Source organism: Pongo abelii, chromosome 16 (assembly GCF_028885655.2).
Source record: "Pongo abelii isolate AG06213 chromosome 16, NHGRI_mPonAbe1-v2.0_pri, whole genome shotgun sequence".
Taxonomy (NCBI): Eukaryota; Metazoa; Chordata; class Mammalia; order Primates; family Hominidae; genus Pongo; species Pongo abelii.
The window spans coordinates 63,520,672-63,543,627 of NC_072001.2; the positions used below are offsets into that span (position 1 = coordinate 63,520,672).

Below are 22,956 nucleotides of genomic sequence, written 5' to 3' on the forward strand. Positions count from 1 at the left end.
CATTAAGAAGTATAATAATTTGAGGCAAAAAAAGCATTATCATCCTCTCATTTTTACTTACTTTTGCTAGGTGTTTGGAGACACCTGCACAATCCAGAAAAAGCATTTTACTCCAAGTTCAGGGCCTGAAAACTCAGGCTGTAATTTCAGAGAAAGCGCATTTACTTCTGGTTCACCCTGACTCCTGAGGTGCGGCCCCTTTGGGGTCCAGGCCCTTGGTGGAAAACTGAAGTTTTCCTTTTATCCCCCCAGTCCTGTGATGCTGCCAAAAGCACAGTTCATTTCCTTAGTTGCCTCTTCAGAACTGGCAAATATAATCCAAGGCAAAAATGACCCTAAGTAACAGGCTTACCTTCTGGGAATCCTGTCTTCTTCAGTATCTCAGCCCTACAATTCCTCACTATCTTGTTAGCTTTTTGATGCTTCTAAGAAAGACATTTTAATATTTGTCCAGCTTTTTTAGATGTCATCAATAAAAGGAGGGTCCAAATTACCTGGTCTACCATTACTGAAAGAAGCCACTGTCAATTTTCACCCCTCTTAACCTACCTCATGTTTCTTCTTGTTACTGCCTGACATTCACCTCAATATTAAGTTTTAGGCAGATTTTTAAAAGTAAAATGTGTAAGAAGAAAACATAAGTTAAAAATGCTTTATGACATGTGTATCACAAAAATATTAAAAGGCAAATGGCAAAGAGACAAACATAAACAAATATAAAAACCAAAAGGCCAATATCCTTAAAATTGTATAAGCTCTTAAGTACAAGAAAAACATTTTTATATTTTATTTTAAAATTTTATTTGCTTCCTCATTTTACTCAAGTCTCTGTTCATATTTCCTATCCTCAGAAAAGACTTCTTAATCGTGAATATAAAATGACCCCTTCCCCACCCATCTCTCTATTTCCCCTTAATGTACTCTATTTTTCTCCATAGCATTTACCACTACCTGCTTTTTTACTGTATCTGGGCCCTCTGCCACTTATTTAAGGTCTGAGGGAAAACAGGTTTTGTTTTTATTCACTGCTGCTTCCTCCCTGCATAGAATAGTATCTGCTCAATAAAAACTTATGGAATGAATGAATCAAGTTCTCTATAAACAATGTATTTAAAAATCATGGAAAAAATGTTTTAAAATACAGAATAATAAAAGCTAATATTTACAGAGTGCCAAGTGTTACTCTAAATGCTTTATATGTACAAATTCATTTAAACCTAACCAATCCTATGAGTTAGGTAATATCATGATGCCCATTTTACAGATAAGCAAACTAGATACACAGATATTACGTAATCTGCCCGACGTCACATAGCTACTAAGTATACTGAAGATTAACAATCTGGCAAAATACTTTCTGTACCAATCAAATTAAGCTCATCTGTTCCTTTTCACACTTAAAAACTCTTAGACATGGGTCAGGTGCAGTGGCTCATGCCTGTAATCCCAGCACTTTGGGTGACTGAGACGGGTGGATCACCTGAAGTCAGGAGTTTGAGACCAGCCAGGCCAACATGGCAAAATCTCATCTCTACTAAAACTACAAAAAATTAGCTGGGTATGGTGGTGCACACCTGTAATCACAGCTACTCGGGAATCTGAGGCAGGAGCATCGCTTGAACCCGGGAGGCGGAGGTTGCAGTGAGCAGAGATCGCACCACTGCACTCCAGCCTGGGTGACAGAGCGAGGTTCCATCTCAAAAAAATAAAACTCTTGAATATGAATGAGACCAATTAAACAAAACCTCATATCAACCACTACCATTCAAGGAGTTTTCACTACATACATGACTAAAAACCGTGCTCAGCCTTTAATATAAAATATCAAACTTAACCTTCATAATAACCTTGTCAAGTAGGTACTACTTCCTTTCATGTATGAAAAGAGAAAACTTAGGCTGAGGGAGGTTAAGTTAGTTGCCTTAAGTCTAGCTAGACTCGAAATTCAATTTAACTTTGAATCTAAAGCCTGTATTTTTAACTACTAGGTTTAGGGATCTGCAATAAAACTTTATGCTTCAAAAAGATAAACAAGTACATTCCCCTTAAGGGAAAAAAAAAGCATTACATACGTCCATTTCAGATATAAACTCTTCAGGTTTGTCCATAAAGACTGCAGAGACTGGAACAGATGTGTTTTTAGACATCATAAATTTTAATGGAACTTCATGAAATATTTGATTTCTCTCTCTCATAGTCATTTTCTTTTGGGGAAGTGGTGAATTAATATATATTACTTTAACCGGTTTTGAACCTTAAAACAGAAACCAAAAAGAGGTGATTAGTATCTAATCGTGATATATTTTTAAAAAACAGGATGCATGACATGAGGATCACCAAACAAAGAGACACAGGAGAATGGCAGCACACGTCCCATATATTTGCTACCCTTAGACTAGCAGATATTAAAGTCCTTTAGAAATCTAAGGGCAAGAAAATCCAACTGGCAGGAGAAAAATGTCTTTCTAGCAATGTTTAAAAAGGATTTTCTGGTTTTTACTATTATATTCTTACTGTCAGTTTAGTTATTACTCAGTTTCTTATAGGAACTTGCAAAAAGTGATGAAATATTTACCACATAGAATATATTACATTTAACTCTAATTTGTAGTTTTGTTTCAACAGACATAGTCTTTCATTTATTGTATTTATGCTGTGACATATATTAATTCTGAAAGAGTTAAAAAATTAAATATCAAAACAGTATGGACATAATTTCTTATATACAGGAATTAATATGCAAATATTAATTTTATTGTCAAAAGACTACCCTGTTGCTTATATGTATAGACTTACTGTTATTCCAAATTCCAGTAACGAACAAGTAAATAAGTCATAAAAACTCACCCATTTGAGGTTGTCTACTAAAAGTACTACGTTCCTTTCATTTCAGTGAAAGACAGAACCTGACTATTTCATGTATTTCTTGGCCACCCTATGCCATCATTTTGTCTCTAACTCTCACCCTTAAACATGACTACGAGTGCTATAGACCTAATTAATTCATTTAGTAGTGTTGAGCCTATACTAGCTTTATACATAAAAAAGTTTTACTGAATGTGTCAAACTTACATTCTCCTTAAATCAGTACTTTGGTATCGGACAACTGACCACCTATATTTAGACAGCTGAAATGAAATGGTTCCAACCTCTTTTTTCTTTTCTCAAAATTTTACTTTAAGTTCGGGGATACATGTAGAGAACGTGCAGGTTTGTTACATAGCTATACATGTGCCATGGTGGTTTGCTGCACCTATCAACCTGTCATCTAGGTTTTAAGCCCTGCACGAATTAGGTATTTGTCCTAATGCTCTCTCTCGCCTTGCCCCTCACCCCCCGACAGGCCCCGGTGTGTGTTGTTTCACTCTCTGGGTCCATGTGTTCTCATTGTTCAACTCCTATTTATGAGTGAGAACATGCGGTCCAACCTCTCTTTTTTGAGAGCATTATTTGACATAGCAAATCACAAACCTGCAACAGGTATTACTTGAATACACACTGGAATTTCCCACTGTTCCTTGTACGTTGGTCCGTGATTATTTAATAAGGTAAATAATGATTGACTAGTTAGAGCTATCTGAGGGTGATATCTGGAAACAAGCTTCTCTGCATTTGGATCTTTACTAATATCCTGAAAAACAACAAGTAATTTGTTACTTGGTTATACTTATTGAAAATTTCTTCAATAAAGAACAAAAAAAGTCAGAAAGGGGACTTTGGGACAATCGAGTTAGATATATTTTGTGAGATATAAAAGATTATTTAGGAAGATCCAATGTTGCCTTGGTACTTACATAATGCATAGCTTCAGCTGTTTGTTCTGACGTTTCGATGGTAGCTATATCGTCTTTTGAGAGCTGCAACTTTATAGGCATTGAGGGAAATACTGTTTTCACATATTTTACACTGCCCTAAATATGAAAAAAAAAATCATTTTATTGCAAAAATCGCAATGTATTTTTTTCTAAGAAAAGTATCTTTCATCATATGAAACTCTTGAACTTTATCATTCTACTAAAAGTAAACATCAGATTTAGAAACTTTATGCCAAGATACTCATGTTTTTGCTTAACAACCGCTACCTGTGGTTTTTTTTTTTTTTTTTTTTGAGACTAAGTCTCACTCTGTTGCCCAGGCTGGAGTGCAGCTGTATGATCTCAGATCACTGTAACCTCTGCCTCCTGGGTTGAAACAATTCTCTCACCTCAGCCTCACGAATAGCTGGGATAACAGGTGTGTGCCAGCACGCCCAGCTAATTTTTGTATTTTTAGTAGAAATGGGGTTTCATCATGTTGGCCAGGCTGGTCTCAAACTCCTGACCTCAAGTGATCCGCCTGCCTTGGCCTCCCAAAGTGCTGGGATTATAGGGGTGAGCCATCATACCAGGCCAGTTTCATAGAATTTTTCCTGCCACTTTAAAGTCTATCCTCTTGTTTTAGGAGATACAAATCATAACAGGGGATGGTAGAAACTCCAAAATATCCTCTCCACACACTTATTTCCAATATGTTTGTGAATAAAATCCCATTAAGAAAAGGGGCTTTCTGCTTGTATTCAGGTGCATTCAGATGGGTGGTAAGAAAAGAAAATCAAGGAACAAAGTAGTGACATTTTTAAAAACATCAAGTATTTGTATCCATAGAATAAAAAGAAAGAGAAACAAATTGCTATTACATATTTTAAAAGTTATCTAATTATTGCTTAAAATTTAAATATAATGTCTATATAAAATATACATGAGCCAGGTGCAGTGGCTCACTCCTGTAATCCCAGCACTTTGGGAGGCTGAGGCAGGTGGATCACCTGAGGTCAGGAGTTCGAGACCAGCCTGGCCAACATGGTGAAATCCCCATTTCTACTAAATATACAAAAATTAGCCAGGCTTGGTAGCAGGCGCCTGTAATTCCAGCTACTTGGGAGGCTAAGGCAGGAGAATCACTTGAACCTGGGAGGTGGAGGGTGCAGTGAGCCGAGATCATGCCATTACACACCAGGCGACGAGAGAGAGACTCTGTCTCCAAACAACAACAACAACAAAAAAACATATATATATACACACACACACACACACACAATATTTCAGACAAAAAAAAACTTATATCCTCTGATAATAAGCCTTACCAATGCAAGAAGAGTTTTTTCTAACTTTAATCCCATCTCTACTCTGAATGGGAAGAATCCCATTAAGCTGGTGACCTCGTGGAGAGTATAAAATTCTGAATACTTTTTCACTTGTTCAATGCAAGCTCTTAAAATTCTCTGAGAAATAGAAATTAAGAAAAATTCATTTGTATTGTATTTCTCTAATAATGCAAAAAGAAAATTTTTAGTTACATGTGACTATGTAATTACTCATTGCAAAAATTAGCCCGATTTCATTAATCAAACTACTAATACACACGTTGTATACTCTTTATTTTCATATTTTTAACCCAGTTACTTAAAATATTGATGTTTAATACTAAAATTAGCAGTCTCATTAAAATTTAAAATTAGAGAAGACACATATTTTCCATGTTATTTAAGAAACTGTTAAAGGCACATGAAAATTTCAACACACTTTTCTGCAATAAAAGCAGTTATATGAATAATTAGAAATTAAGTAGTATACTCTAAAAACACTCCCAAGCACAATGAATTAATGAAGTAGTTATCTTACAGGTCATTCTAATCTATAATCTAAAAAAATCAATGAGAAATGTTATAACTAATCCAAATGATGGAGTACTTAGTATTTTCTTTCCTCCAAACTGTTTTCAAAATATTAATGACTTATCAGGAAATGTAATCACTAAGTAAATAAAATTCACAGCTTTTTGTGAGAATAATATGTGCCACTTCTGATAATATAGAAACAATTCAGAGATGCACAGCTGTTGGGGGGCGGGGAGAGTTGTTTGATTAAAACACACACATACATTATCTTCTAAGATACTTATTTTTTCTTCTTCTGTCAACGAACCTTATCTGAAATGTCTTAGAAAATATTTTAGGTCACAAAAGCTCTTGACATCTTTATATATTATCTTTATCATATATATCTAAATCCCCTCTCCCTTCACATATTTGTAAAATGTGTCACGTTACAAATCAGTAACTTTACTCCAGTATATCTTTTCATCTATAGTTTCAGAACCCCTTCTCCCCTTTTCTAATCCCTACTGCCTGCTATCTTTCACATTTTCTCTCTTCATCTATGCTTTTCATGGAAGATCTTTATATTTAATTCATAGTATCATTTGTAACTAACACAGATGTGGACTAATATGGAAAAGTTTTAAAAAATCTGAGTCAACTGCAAACTCATATCTGCAAAATATCTTTGCTCCTTATTTGTACTATTAGTTAACTTTCACTTGTAACATTCCCTTCCTATGGTAGTTATTACAAGAATTTGAATATGCAAAGGAAGGCGATAAATAAGAACTATGTGAAATAGAGACTATTCTTGTTAGATATTCATTGGCACATCATTCCTGGTAAAACTGTGGTCGATGTTACAGTGTTTTTAACTGAATTTACTTAATTCAGTAACTACAGCAAGAGAGTCAAAGGAAAATCTAAGACAGTTTTACACCTATACTCTGATACCTTATACAATTATCGAAAGTATTTTACAACTGGTAGGTATTCAATTAACTAAAGGATCATTATTTAGCTTATGTAGTAAAAAAATGTTTTATACCAATAATTTATCTTTCTTTGAAAAATAACTAACCGAACACAGGAGGTTAAAAGATTCAGGCTGTTCCCCATCACTCACCCACTGAGTGCTATTAGTGTTTAATACTCAAAATATCTTGAGAATTAAATACACCAAAATACACACGCATTTATACAATACAAATCTATCATTATAAAAAATGCTCCCTAAATTTTATTTTGGGCTGGAAAGGAAAAATATTTCCGGGCTTGGTGAAAAGCAAGGAAAATATGCAAAAACCATAAATCAACACATAGAGGAGAAACTAGAGCAGTGAGCAGTAAGAAAATCTATGAAAGGTGAGATGGCTTGAGGGCAAATTCTTCAACCAGTTCTAAGATCAAGTGGGAAGCCAAACATAAGACTTCTACATTTAAGCAGGGATTTGAACAGATATATGTACACTTATGTTCATAACAGCATTATTCATAACAGCCAAAAGGTGGAAGCAACTCCAGTGTTTATCAATGGATGAACAGATAAACTAAATGTAATATACACACGTGCACGCACGCACACACACACACACACACACACACACACACACACACACACACAATGGGATATTAATCAGCCTTAAAAAGGAAAGAAATTCTAACACATGCTACTACTTGGACAAATCTTGAGGACATTATGCTAAGTGAAATAAGCCAGTCACAAAAAGATGGATACTGTATGTTTCCTCTTATATGGGGAACCTAGAATAGTGAAACTCATACAGACAGAAACAGAATGTGGTTGCCAGGAACTGAGGGGAAGAGGAAACAGGGAGCTACTGTTTAATGGGAAGACGAAAAGTTCTGGAGATGGATGGTAGTGATACTTGCATAACAATGTAAATGTATTTAACGTTATTGAACTGTACACTTAAATGGTGAAAACGGTAAATTTTGTTATGTATACTTTACCAAAATGAAGGAGAAGCAATCACTGAAAATGGCTGAGAATTCTCCAGAACTGATGAAGGCTATAAATCCACAGACACAATAAACACAATCAGCCAGCAGGATTTTATTAAAAAGCATATTTTTATGAAACTCTAAAACACCAAAATTAAAGTACAGTAAGAAAAGACAGAAGCCCTAAAAGAAATGACAATTAGACAATACATTTTTCAACAATAACATGAAAAAGTAGGATTGTATCTTTAAATGTTGTGGAAAAAAGGTAACTGCCAACTTTGAATTGTGTATGAAATAAAATGATATTACTAAAATGAGACCAAGAGAGATAAAATATTTCCAAATAAACAAAAATGGAGATTGTTCACCATTAAGAGACCCTCATCAAAGGCACATCTAGAATACACAGGATTTCAAGAAGAATGAAAGAATCTAGAATGTAGGTTTGAGAAGAAGAAACGGTAGGCCAAAATCTAGAAAACCTGTAGATAAATTAAAACAAACATAGTCCATATAAAACAATAATGTGGGTAGGTTTAAAAAAGAAACAGCATTACAACGAAAATAGCATACAAGTCAAGAGAGATGTAATGAAATTCTAAATGCTCTATGATTTCTGTATTGTTTGGGAGGCTAGTTGATATTGAATAATGGAAGTATTGACTATAAAAATTCAAGAGTAACCACTAAGAGAACAGAAAGTAGACATGTAAATTCCAAACCAACAGACAGGGGGAAACTAGGAAAAATGTCAATCCCCTCAAAAGGAGTTAAAAAAAAAAAAAAAAAAGCACAGAAAAAGTAAAAGAAGCACAAACAAATCAATACATACCATCATCAAAATGGATGTAAATCACTAAACTTTCTAATTAAGAGATTATCAGATTTTATTTTTAAAAGAAAGGAAAGCAATCTAGCTGAACACTGTTTTAATCCCACCTAGATTTTTGTAGAAATGGACAAGCTGATTCCAAAATTTACATAAGAATGTAAAGAACCCATGATCTCAGGACTATAAAACTACAGTTATCAAGACCATATGGTTTTGGCATCAAGACAGACATACAGATTAATGGACCAAAATAGAGTCAAAAAATTGATCCAGTCTGGGTGCGGTGGCTCACACCTGTAATCCCAGCACTTTGAGAGGCCAAGGAGGCAGGTGGATCACCTGAGATCAGGAGTTCAAGGCCAGCCTGGCCAACATGGTGAAATCCATCTCCACTAAAAATACAAAAAAATTAGCTGGGTGTGGTGGCAGGCGCCTGTAATCTCAGCTACTCGGGAGGCCGAGGCAGGAGAGTCGCTGGAACCCACGAGGGACAGGTTGCAGTGAGCAGAGATCACGCCGTTGTACTGCAGCCTGTGCGACAGAGGGAGACTCCGTCTCCAAAAAAAAATGATCCACGTGACAGTGACGAGGTAATTCAGGAAGGGAAAAAATACCCTTCTCAACCAAACTCTGTGCTACAGCAGTTTCTCAACATTGGCATTACTGACATTTTGGACCACATAATTCTTTGTAGTGTTAGGCTGTCCAGTACACTGTAGGATATTTAGTAGCACCTCTGGCTCTACCCACTAGATGCCATCAGCACCCCTACCAAGCTCTAGACGTTGCCAAATGTCCATTAGGAGGCAAAGTCACTCTCAGTTGAAAATGACTATGCTAGAACAACTAGATATTCATACGGAAAAAAATGAACTTTGATCCTTACCTTGTATCTTACACAAAAATTAACTTGAAATCAACATAGACTTATTTTCACGTATAAGTTAAAACTATAAGCCCTTTAGATTAGGGTTTCTCAATGCAAGCACCCCTGACACTTCCAGCTGGATAACTCCTTGTTGTAGGGGACGTCACTCACATGCATTTAGTATGTTTAGCAGCATCCTTGGCCTCTACGCAGTAGATACTAGTAGCATTCCACCAGTTGTAACAACCAAAAATGTCTCACCGTCAAAGTCCTAGGGATGGGTGGGGTGGGGGGGCGGGTCAGGAAGGAGTAAAACTGACCCCAGTCTGAGAATCACTTGGGATAGGCAAATATTTCTGTGCTAGAACACATGAAATCACTAACCACAAAAATTTTTGATAAATTAGACCATTAAAATTCTGTTCTTTGAAACACTATTTAAAAAATTTAAAAATACATCACAAACTGGAAGAAAACTATATATAATGGAGTTGTATTCAGACTATATAAAGAAACTTTATGGCTTAATAAAAATAAAAGCAAATAAAAAATCAGCAAAATACTTCCATAGACATTTCACAAAAGAAATGCATTTAAAATGAGTAATTTTTATATGTAAATTATACCTTAATAAAATTGTTGTAAAAATTAAATGTGGATTTAAAAGGGAGGCTTTAGTATTTAATGGCTATATGATACTCTAACAATAAAAACACAGTACAATCTTTTAAAAGATGTGGGGGAGAATGAGAAGAGCATAAGAAAAATAATTTCAATTGTTTTCAGTAATCGTATTGATCACTAGTATTAATACTGTTATTTTGAGGCTGTTGTGAGTGTAATGTGGGATAAAGCAAATGAGACATATAAGGTATTTTTCTTTTAAATCTATTTCCTAGTTCTATCCACTGAATTATTCTCAAAACAGTGATCAACCCAGGAGCATCCGTAGTGCCCAGATTGTAGTCCTGAAATATCATTTCACACTAAAAGAAACAAGGGCTCTTGAAAATGGCTGATTCCAGGGCCAGGGCAGGAAGTGTACAAAATGAGCCTCAAAGACTACCAGACTGACTGAAAAGCCAGTAGGAAGAGCCTCTCAGTGAGTTAATACTATTTGAGGCTTACAAAGGATAATAATCGTAGTGGACAGAAACACATATATATTTAACTCCATGATTTAATAATAACATTTTAAAAAAAGAAAACACACCAACATTGGAGAATAAGAAGGAACTAATTTTTTTAAAAGTGGTATTTAAAAGGAAAGAATCTACTATTTATTCTGCTACATGGTAAGCTACATGAACTGGGAAACCAAATAGTAAGTAAGGGAAAGCATATCTTTTAAAAAGTATTCCAAAGAATAAATGATGCAATCAGAATATTACAACTGTGCAAACCACAGTGAATGAATCCATCTAGGCAGTGAGCATTAATAGCTGGGGTGGTGGGGAAAATGTTAAAGGACATAATATTTTAGTCAGGAGGAAAAAGTTCAAGAGATCAATTATAAAACATGGTGATGATAGTTAATTACAATGTATTGTGTTCTTGAAAACTGCTAAGAGAGTAGATTTTAAGTGTTCTCACAACAAAAAAATAGGTTTGTGAGGTAATACATATGTTAATTAGCCCGGTTTGGCCTTTCCACAATGTATACATATTTTAAAAACATATAGTACAAAATAAATATATACAATTTTAACTTGTCAATAGAGAAAGATAAAATTCAAAACAGAAAAAGAAGAAAAACTGCAACATACACAGCCCATAAAGTTTTTGTATTTGGAATATACAAAGAAATCTTACATATCAATTAGAAAAAATGAACAGTCATTCTGCAAGAAAAAGTGAGCAGGAAGCATATGAAAACATGCGCTCTCTCTCGCTCTTGCTCTCTCTCTATATATACATATATATATATGTCTGAGATGTGGAGCAACAGAACTCTTAAACACTGCTGGTTAGAATGTAAATTGATATAACCTGGTATAGCCACTTTGGAAAACCACTTGCAAATCTACTCAAGTTGAAGATACGCTTGCAAATCTACTTAAGTTGAAGATACGCATACTCTATGACCCAGTAATTCCACTTCTAGGTATACAAACAGTCCCCAACTTACGAAGGTTCCACTAAATGATTTTTCAACTTTACGATGGTGCCAAACCATTGCAATTTTGTCGCAACATACAGCATTCAATAAATTACAAGACACTCAATACTTTATTATAAAATAGGCTTTGTGTTAGATGATTATGTCTAATTGTAGGTAAATATAAGTATTGTGAGCATATTTAGAGTAGGATAAAATACACTATGATATTTGGTAGGTTAGGTGTATGCATCTTTAATTCACTACAGGTTTATTGAGATGTAACTCTATCGTGAGTCAAGAAGCATCTGTATATCCAACAGAAACGTGTGCATATGTGTACCAAAAGAAATGTATGAGAATTTTCTTAAGAGTACTGCTTAGAATAAGCTCCAAACTGGAAACAACCCAAGTTCTGATCAACAGGATAAATTGTAGTTTATTCATATAATGGAAAAATGGACAGAAATGAAAATGAATGAACTACAACTCACACAACCTAAGAATCTAAAAAGCACAATACTGAATGAAAGAAGGAAGGTCCAAAAGGATTCTGCTCACATAAAATTCAAAATCAGTCAAAAAAGGCCAAGCATGGTGGCTCACGCCTGTAAACCAGCACTTTGGGAGGCCGAGGCAGGTAGATCGCCTGAGGTCAGGAGTTCGAGACCAGCCTGGCCAACACGGTGAAACCCCATTTCTACTAAAAACACAAAAATTAGCTGGGCGTGGTGGCAGGAGCCTGTAATCCCAGCTACTTGGAAGGCAGAAGCAGAACAGCTTGAACCCTGGAGGCAGAGGTTGCAGTAGGCTGAGATCGTGCCATTGCACCCTAGCCTGGGCGACAAGAGCGAAGCTCCGTCTCTTAAAAAAAGAAAAAAAAAATCCCAACAAAATCAGGCAAAAGAGAAGTAGAACTACCACCCTCCATACACACACAAAAAGCACAGAACTTATCACCACCAAAGCTGGGACGCTGATTATTTACTCAAGTAAGGAGAATGTTATTTATTATACAGGAGGACCACACAGGGGGCTTCTGAATTACTGGCATTGTTTTATTTCTTGACCTGGATAAGAGTTACGTAGATGTTTACTATATAATTATCTGTTAAGCTGCATCTATTTTTTTCTTTTGTTCTATATACTTTTCCATATGTACGTGACATTGTACAACATAAAATTTTAAAACTAAAAGATCTCAGAAAAATATCAGTGAATCTTTGGGATGGGGATGTAAAATACAACTTAGAGAAAATGTGCTGCCACATCAATATGGAAAAAAACATGACAATGTTTATCATTTATCATTAGCTACCAAGTAATGTACTTTGTTAATAAAGTACAGTTTTATATTCACCTAAAAAATATTTACATTGAGCACCTGAGCACTTGAGCGAGCCAGACACTATTCTAGTCATTGGAAGACCCCATGAGTGAACAAAACAGCACTTACAAAAAGGCACTGTTTTACAAAAACAGTGAGGGAAAGGACAATAAGCAAAAATAAAACGTGGTAAAGGGAAAAGTGAGGGTCATACTACATTCCATAGGGTAATCAGGGATATCCTCATTGATAGGTGACATCTGAACAGACAGAGACCTAAAAGAATCAAGACACTACTACACGCAGAAATCTGGGGAACAGATTGAGAGAAAAATAGAAACCCCAAATGCCAAAGGACTTAAGGCAGGACTATGCTTGAAGTATTGAAGAAATGTAAAGGCCAGTCCGCAGGTGGGAGCAGAATAACTGACAGGGCAATTTGTAGAAAGTGAGGATGGGGGATAGGAGGGAGGGGGGGAGATCATGCAGGCCACTGCAGAACTTTGTAAAGACTCTTCCTAAGAAAGATGGGCTGTAATCCCAGCTCTCTGAGAGGCTGACGCAGGAGGACTGTTTGAGGTCAGGAGTTTGAGACTAGCCTGGTTAACATAGGAGGCCCTGTATCTAAAAAAAATTAGGTGCAGTGGCATATGCCCATGTCCTTGCTATTCAGGAGGCTGAGGTGGGGAGGATCACTTGAACCCAGGAATTCAAGGCTGCAGTGAGCTAGGATTGTGCCACTGCACTGCAGCCTGGACTGTGACTTATGTATTAAAAACATCATTCTGGTCTTTCAATAGGCACTATCAAAACAAGAATAGCTGCCAGCTCCTTTTCCTCATGGAAAATTATGACATTCCCTTTGGATATATTTAGGTTCACAGAAAATAAAAATCAAATTCGTTTATTTAGAAGAACCATTCTTCTGGTTCATATTAACAACAAAATTCTTCCTTACGGTGTTTTTTTTTCCCTTCCTTTTTCTGAGACAGGGTCACGTTCTGTCATCCAAGCTGGAGTGCAGCAGCACAATCAAGGCTCACTGCAGCCTCCGCCTCCGGGGCTTAAGTGATCTTCCCACCTAAGCCTCCCAAGTAGCTGTGACTAGGACTACAGGCACATGCCACCATGCCAGCTAATTCTTTTTGTATAGATGGGATTTTATTATGTTGCCCAGGTTAGTTTCAAATTACTGGGCTCAATCCTTCTGCCTCGGCCTCCCAAAGTGCTGAAAAAATAGGTGTGAGCCACCGTGCCCGGCCTTTTTTAAAAAACAGTGAAAGTTTAATACTCCTGCTGTCGTTCGAGTGGCTAGTTTTGTTTTTTTAAACTATGGTAAAATTTACCATCTTATCCCTTTTTAAGTGTACAGTTCAGTAGTGTTAAATATATTAACACTATTGTTTACAGTGACAAGCTTTAAAGGCTTAAATAAATTTAGATTGATATTTATAAACTCTACTACAAATATATGTGTGTATATATATAGTTATTAAGTAGTATATTTTATTTATTCTTTTTTTTTTTTTTGAGACAGGGTCTCGCTCTGTCACCTAGGCTGGACTGCAATGGCACAATCTTAGCTCACTGCAAACCTCCACCTCCCGGGTTCAAGCGATTCTCCTGCCTCAGCCTCCTGAGTAGCTGGGATTACAAGCGCCCACCACCACGACTGGCTAATTTTGTTATTTTTAGTAGAGACGGGGCTTCACTATGCTGACCAGGCTGGTCTCCAACTCCTGACCTCAGGTGATCCACCCACCTCAGACTCCCAAAGTGCTGGGATTAGAGGTGTGAGCCACCACACCTGGCCTGTTTAAGTAGTATACTTTAATTTTCTGGTAGGCTCAATGAATGATGGTAGGGTACAAGCTGGGATGATACACAGGTCTTACTAATAAATTTGCATGAATGAGTGAAGTATCCAAAAATGAACTCAGAGTTGAAATTTATCATTTTGTGGCTGGTTACCACAAACATAATGAGCACAAGTTCACTTGACTGAGTTTTAAAGGGCCATTCAGACTTTTAGGGACCAGGATAACTCTTTAAACACTATTCTCTCAGAAGGGAAATCAGTGGGTCAGTTCAAACTATTATGTGAGTAAAATGTAATGATACAATACAGTAGTTGGATCATTAAAGAATATAAATATACATAAAAATATACTATAGTACACAATTTTGAGATGTTAGTTTTTCTACTATTTTAATGCATGATGAAGAAAAGACCTGTGGTTTTTAAATTGGTAACACTGACAGTTCCGAATGCTTTTGGTGGAATCATCACACATTTCAGAATGCTGCTATTGCCTATCACTTGGCACTTTACACAAATGTGAGTTGCTTTTTTACCTCTGTGAAGAGACGGGCATCATCAGAAAGCATATTATAATCCTGTGCACATTTCTTTGCAGAATTCTGCAAAAACTTTAGGAACTCAGTAACTTCTTCGTTCACATGTTTTTTCATATCCTGATTTTTAAAAAAGTAGACATGTCTTGGGATAAAAAGTTTCATTAAAAAACAATCACATTTTTAATCATTGCTATAATAATTTGGACTTAAAGAATAATTAAAGTATCAAATCCAAAGCAGAAATCAAAGAAGTCAGTAAAAATTATTATATAGTAATGATAAACTGCTATTAAAAACTCCACAAAATAGAAAAGCAAATGACTAAGACTATACAACACATGCTCAGGAATTGAGAAGTTGATTTTATAAAATGCTGTCAAAAAAATTTTTTTTTTTTAATTTATTTTTTGAGACAGAGTCTCGCTTTGTTGCTCAGGCTGGAGTGCAGTGGCACGATTTCGGCTCACTGCGACCTCCGCCTCCCGAGTAGCTGGGGCTGGCTATACAGGCGCCTGCCACCTCACCTGGCAAATTTTTTGTATTTTTAGTAGAGATGGGGTTTCGCCATGTTGGTCAAGCTGGTCTTGAACTCCTGATCTCAGGTGATCTACCTGCCTCAGCCTCCCAAAGTGTTGGGATTACAGGCATGAGCCACTGTGCCTGGCCTCAATTTTTTTTAAAAAGACATACATCCGAATAGAAAAATAAGCAAATAATATAAATAGGCAAGTTACCAAAGAAAAAATAAAAATGGCTTATACACATATGGAAAATGCTTACTGTCATTAGTAATCATAAATTAAATTAATGTAAAGCAAGAGACCATTTTTCCCATTTTAAATTAAAGGCAAAAAAGGTAATGTCCAATATTAGTGAAGATAGTGTTTTCTTTTCTTAAATTTGATTTCGATTTTCTTTTACCTTACCCCTGTAGGATTAGAAAAGATAGTTTTTTTCAAAACCTGTCATACAACAGAGGTACAAACAAACTGGTTTAAACTTTTTGCAGAACAATTTATGCATGTGTAACTGCAGATCAAAGCTTTGAAAACATGCATAGGTTTTGATCTGGCAGTTTTATTTTTAAGAATTTATCTTATGGAAACTATCATCGATATGAACAAAGATTTTGCTACAAAGATGTTCAGCACAGCATCATTTATATAATTGAGAATTTGGAAATGTCTTAATTGAAATAATTAAGCAATAATTTAAAATTGGTATAATCTATGTAAAATTCTACTGCTAGTACTTAAGATGAACTGGAGCGAGACATGTTCAGAAGTAGAGCAAAATGCTTGAACTGCAATGGAACCAACAAAAGAATTAAAGCACCATTGCTCTGTCAATCAATCTCCTTAAATTTTCCATTTTAAAAAAGATGACTGGACCTAAAAACATAAATATAAATTTAAGATGAAAATATTTCCTAATTTTTATTATTTTTTCCTGAAACTGAAGAACACAATACATACCAAGTACTGCAAGTAGTCATTTTTATTTATTCCAACAGCTTTGGAATTTGCAGGAATCTTTGCGTATTTAACCAACAAGTCCACATAACTCCTCTGCTCTCTCTGTGAGAAACGAGAGAAACGAGGATAAGGAACTCTTGGTTTTGGAAGAAGAACCATTCCAATTGTGGTTTTAACTTTTTCCTTTGCTTGAGTTGCTGAACTAACTGCCGGCTCATTTTCTACAGAACTTGCTGAGGCATTCAAATTTTCTCCTATACGTCTGGAAAACAAAATATAATTTACAAATATGTGCTTTTCACATGAAGATTACTATCATGGAACTTCATGATTCTCAATCACCAGGGAGAATATAGCGTGATTAACAGAGTAAACACTGGATTATTATCTAACTCTGCCACCTGCATTTTGATGTTTAGCCATTTAAAGTAGATTAAGTATTCTGCGGGATAGGATCACAATGCAAACTTACCTTCAATTACCTGATGGAGAGGAAGAGGCATACTTATTCAATTTAGAAGTTTTCTTCCCATTAATAAAGACGGGAAAATCATTCTTGCCAATTACACATGCAAGTACTTTATGTTTATATTTTATTACAATTTGAGTTTTTAATACTTAAATTCATCACTAAGATTTATCAGTTAATATGGTGAATAAAAGCTACTAAGAACAGAATGTAAAGGAATCACAAATTTGAGATTAACAAAATTCATTGAGATTCTAAATGTTCTGATTCCCTCTGCTTATCTCAAAAATTAAGAAAATTCTAACATTATGCACTGTATTTTTTGAAAGCAGTATTGGTTTTGGAAAAGTCGTACAATCCTCTATCACTCTGGTACATGGCTGAGTTCATGGAAATGACTTTATGCTTTTCACGGATGCCAAAGAAAAATCCTGGCGTATCTTTAATGAAATGTACCAGAAGAGAAAGTAGTGAGTAGCTTCAGAACCTGTTACCATATTTGTTTATGGAATGTGTGAAGGTTGTTAGAATCACAATGGAGTCACCAATGTTCAAAAATCCCTAATATCATGGAATACTATGCAGCCATAAAAAGGAATGAGATCATGTCCTTTGCAGGGGCACGAATGGAGCTGGAGGCCATTATCCTCAGCAAACTAATGCATGAACAGAAAACCAAACACCACGTGTTCTCACTTATAAGTGGGAGGTGAAAAATGAGAACACATGGACACAGGGAAGGGAATACACATGGGTGTGCTGTGGGGTGGGGTTGGGGTACAACATTAGGAAAAATAGCTAATGCATGCTGGGCTTAATACCTAGGTGATGGGTTGGTAAGTACAGCAAACAACCATGGCACACGTTTACCTGTGTAACAAACCAGTGCATCCTGCACATGCACCCTGGAACTTAAAAAAAACAAAAAACAAAAAACACAAAAACCCTGATAATTAGAGCTAGTGAAGGCCATGAAGACAGAGTTCTCATGTTTGAATTCCTGATAACAAAATATTTCTGCAAGGGTATTTGTTCAGGAACTGCCAGTCTTTGGATTGGTGTCACCTTTATTATTCATCTTTCAAAGATCAAGCATAACTATCTCAAAACAATCAGACAATCCTAATTTTTTCCTTTAAAAATCTTTGTCCTCCTTTACCTCCCTGAATACGCACATAGTTTACTATGGCATACATACTCCCATTGCAATGCTTTACTCCCAAATACATTTCTTTTATTTTAGAGAGCTTCTCTGTTACTTAGATTCACAAATGCTACGCCTGCTTTTAAGAAGTCACCTTATCCAAATTAAGGCATATGAACACAACTTCCTTATCTTATTCATAATCCATCTCTATTTTTGCTATTCAGTTATTGTAATCTACATTTTACATAAGAGACTTTAGAAGTGCATCAAAACTATACTTCTTTGGCCTGCACAACTGTAACTTCCGCCACAGTAACTGTTCCTATAACCTGGCTCCAAATTACACAATAATCCACAGAGCAAGGGAAACTAAAGAGAAAGATGGACATCTGCTGACTCATTCTTCATGCCTCCATTTGTTAATATTTATTAACTACCATGTGCCAGCCTATGCCAGGCACTGGAAATACAACACTAAGTACAGTACCATCTCCAATCTCCACGACATTATAATCAAGTGCATTAGACAAGTCAATGAAGAAGAAAGAAAAGTAGGTATGTACATCAACACAATGGGACTATGGAGAACTCAGGTTTCCAAAGTGAACATACCAAATAGGTGACTGAAGAGAATCCTAAGAACATAATGATCAGGGATTAAGGAAAAGAAAGAGAAGAAAGAGAAAATATCCATAGCAGCGGTCCTCAATCATAACAGTTTTAATGTCCCCAGGGCATTCTGGAAGCCTGTAGGTGTCTTTGGATTGTCACAAAAGGGGGGAATTAAAGGCATTCAGAAGGGGAGAATACTAAATGCCTGCAATATGCAGTACTATCCTGCATATTTTAACAGTCCCCTTCAGGCTTTCTCTTACCAGGTACAAATAAGTCTAGTCTGTTATTATCTCTTATCAGCTACAAATAAGTCTAGTCTGTTAATATTTATCCTAACAGTACATTTTATTTTTCCTATGATTATTTTATGGTATGCTTTATTTTCTCTTAAATACTTTAAATGAACTTAAATAAATGAACTGTATTCATTTTAACTGATGCATCTCACTACCTCATTATATCTCATAATGCAGTAGTCTCTATGAATTTAAATATTAAAAAATAAATTATTTCAAACTTATAGGTATAGGATATATTTATTGTTTTTAAAAATTATATCTATTAATTTCATTTTAAGCTAGTAAAGGAGGTATCTTATCTCTTATAAATACCTGTCATAAAAAGTGGGAGGGTATCAGTCTGATACGGCTGAGAACTACTAATTTAGATCTGCGTCTGGACAAAGGGTGAGTTACATTCCATCCAAAACTACTACTGATTAGTTTTAAATTAACTTTATGATACTAGAATAAATATGGCAAAAATTCCAAAAGATGACAACAGTATTTTAGAAAATATGTAGGTCCCCAAATAAAGCAAAAATATTTAAGACCACTCTCTCAGAGCTAAACAATGGATAAAAAACTACTCAGAGCTGATAAGGGAATGGGAGAAGAATTTTGGAAATTAAAATTAGGATGCTTAGGTTGGCTCTGAAAATAACACAAGTAAAAAAAGACATAGTTAGCTACTAAAGTTTCTCCAATAATTGTATAAAAATAAGCATATTTTAGGTTAACAAAATGAACATTAACTGCTGATCTTGGGAGAAATGTATTACAGCAAATTGACTTCTCATTAGAAAATGTCTTGAGAGCTATTCAAACCTAACAGTATTGTGTCTGCACTCTTAACAATACTGCTTCACAGCTGTCACTCTGAATATGAGAACATGTCCGTCCTTGTGCCACAAACTGGCAAATTTAATTAAGCTGCTGCAGCAACAAGATGCTGACTCAGATATGCCAGACTAGGAATGTCAAGAAATTCTAGCAGTTTAAATTGGCTACATTCAGCAAAGAATGAAATGGTAGCACATCAAGATCATTTCCTTGTGCAGTGCTGTCAAAAACTTCATCAGGGTGTAAACCAAAAGCATCTGACAGGGTTTCTCTATTCACATATACAGCATCATATTTTATTTTGGTTGATGGTTTGAAGTTTTGCCCCTGCATTTTGTCAACTACCCTTTCTCCTTTCTCAAAGTTTCTATGGAAAAAAAAAAAAAAAACAAACAAACAGGGCAGAATCCAAAAGTTTAAGTTTCCTATACTTTAAGTACTGGTTTGGTAGCATGTTTAAAAGTAGCATTTGGAAATGGTGCTTCTAGTCTCCATTTCAAGTCTACTAGTACCTTCTGAGTTTGATTTATTTTCCTAAATTAAATGTGTTAAAGCTTTATATATATATATTTCCATTTAAAGCTATTTCCCCCCTTGTTTGCTTAAAACTCCGTTATGAGTATCTGCAAACAGAAACTTTAATTTAAAAAAAAAGGTAATTGTTTACAGTGGCTATTTCTACATGAATGGCTCATGGGGCATTTTAATATCCTTTTTTATTTTCTTGGGGGACTTTCCAAATATTCTATAATTTCTTTTTCATGCTTCAGAGAAAAGTAACACAATGTTAACTTTTTATATTATTCATTTGTAAAAACACTATTCAAGTTGTTCTTTCATTTTACAAACACTTATGGAGCACAGAGAGCAAAAGGAAAATTTTTTTTTATCTTGAAATTAACAGAATAAAAGGCCTTGTTTTTCAACAAGAAAACAGTTGTAAACAATAAAGCCTGAAATAACTGTAATAATTATTACAGTAATTAAGAATTATTACAGTAATTACTGTAACAATGACTGTAATAATTCTTAATAAAAGGTTAAGAAAAAAGACTAGAAACATCACATCAATAACTTGTATTTTTTCTATAGTACAAGGTAAATTATACTAATAGATTATTTTGTGCTCTACAGAAATCTAAAAAAAACCAAGGATATTCTAAGAAAAAAATATTTTAGGAGTTAGGTATGCCCAACTTCCAGCAAAATGCCTTTTTCCTTATACAAAGCCAGGCTATAACCCACACCTGGGATATGCTGAACAGAAGAGGACTTGAAAAGAACCGTAAAAATAAACTTGGCACACTGGCGTGCACCTATAATCCCATCTATTCAGGTGGCTGAGGCAGGAGCATCACCTGAGCCCAGGAATTTGAGTCTAGCCTGGGCAACATGGCAAGACACCAACTCTAAAGTTAAAAATAAAATGAGAAGCAGTGGCAAGACGAAGATTAATACTAGAAATTTTTAGTGTGAAAAGAGAAAGGCTGAAACAAAAGTTCAAATAAGTTGTTTTTTGTTTGTTTGTTTGTTTTTAATTTGAGATAAGGTCTCAAATTTTGAGATGGGGTCTTGCTCTGTTGTCCAGAAGTGCAGTGGTGTGATCATGGCTCACTGTAGCCTTGACCTCCCAGGGTCAAGTGATCCTCCTACCTCAGTTTCCCAAGCAGCTGGGACTACACGTGCATGCCACCACACCAGCTAATTTTTAAATTATGTGTACAGACAAGGTCTTGCTATGTTGCCCGGGCTGGTCTTGAACTCCTGGGCTCAAGTGATCCTCTTGCCCCTAGCCTCCCAAAGTGTTATTATAGGCATGAGTTACTGTGCCCAGCCGAGATTATTTGTGTGTGTGTGTGCGTGTGTGTGTGTGTGTGAGAGAGAGAGAGAGAGAGAGAGAGACAGACAGGGTCTCACTCTGTTGCCCAGGCTGGAGTGCAGTGGCATGATCCTCGCTCACTGCAGCGTCAACCTCCCTGGACTCAGGTGATCCTCACATCTCAGCCTCCCCAGTAGCTGAGACTGCAGGCACACAACCACCACACCTGGCTATTTTTTGTATTTTTGTAGAGACAGGGTCTCACCATGTTGCTCAGGCTTGTCTTGAACTCCTGGGCTCAAGTGATCCAGCTGCTCTGGCCTGCTAAAGGGCTGGTATTACAGGTGTGAGCCACCTACGCCTGACCTGAGATGATTCTTTTTTTAAAGATAGACATATGTTCTCTAAATCCCAGGACAACAGAATTTATAGGCATTTTTTGATCCAAATAAATAATGGCAATTCTTTAATTAGTAGTAAGTTTTAAGAAATTAGTTATCCTCAAAAAACTGTACAAGTTGAATAACAAATAGTTTTTAAAAATATCCATAGATGTACATACATAAGGGAGTCTATTGCTTTAACTTTGTATATCTGACATCAGCACAGACATTATAATTATGCACTTTGGCAAGAGGAAAGTTGCTTCTGAAACTGCCTCTTTAAAACGTTTATTTTTAAAAAATTGTCTCTTTTTTTTTCTGTAGACAGGATCTCACTCTGATGCCCAGGCAGGAATATAGTGGCACAATCACAACTCACTGCAGTCTCAAACTCCTGGGCTCAAGTGATCCTCGTGCCTCAGCCTCCTAAGTAAGACTATAGGTATGTGCCACTACACACAGCAAATTATTTTTGGAGAGACGGGGTCTCAATTTGTTGCCCAGGCTGGTCTCAAACTCAGGCCTCAAGTCATCTTCCTGCCTTACCCTTGCAAAATGCTGGGATTACAGGTGTTAGCCACTGAGCCTGGACTAAAATTGTCTCTTTAATACAACTTCTGCTTGTTTTTATGTAAACTTACGCATTCATTTGATGGAATCAAAAAAGCACTTTTTTCTTTAATGCTTTTTAATGGCAATCTGGCAATATCTATCAAAATAAATATATATACATACCCTCCACTGACAGGAGTTTATCCTACTTATACAAGCACATGTAAAAAGGATGCTCACTGTTTCTAACAGTAAAGGAATGGAAACAAGCTAAATATCAACAGAC

At 35.8% G+C, this 22,956-nt stretch overlaps 1 protein-coding gene across 9 annotated transcripts in view; it reads right to left on the reverse strand.

The window, feature by feature from the left end:
* Positions 1–22,956, reverse strand: part of ICE2 (interactor of little elongation complex ELL subunit 2) — a 56,139-nt gene that overhangs the window by 28,479 nt on the left and 4,704 nt on the right. For 8 of the 9 annotated variants that reach the window (XR_008513487.2, XM_054531119.2, XM_063716035.1 and 5 more), the window contains 6 exon segments: positions 16,565–16,826; positions 15,087–15,206; positions 5,123–5,260; positions 3,795–3,911; positions 3,472–3,631; positions 2,073–2,254 (listed from right to left, as the gene is read on the reverse strand). Coding sequence is in view for 8 of the 9 variants with exons in the window: in XM_054531119.2 (XP_054387094.1) it covers positions 2,073–2,254; positions 3,472–3,631; positions 3,795–3,911; positions 5,123–5,260; positions 15,087–15,206; positions 16,565–16,826 (979 nt within the window). In the remaining variant the exon portion in view is untranslated. 9 annotated transcript variants of the gene reach the window in all.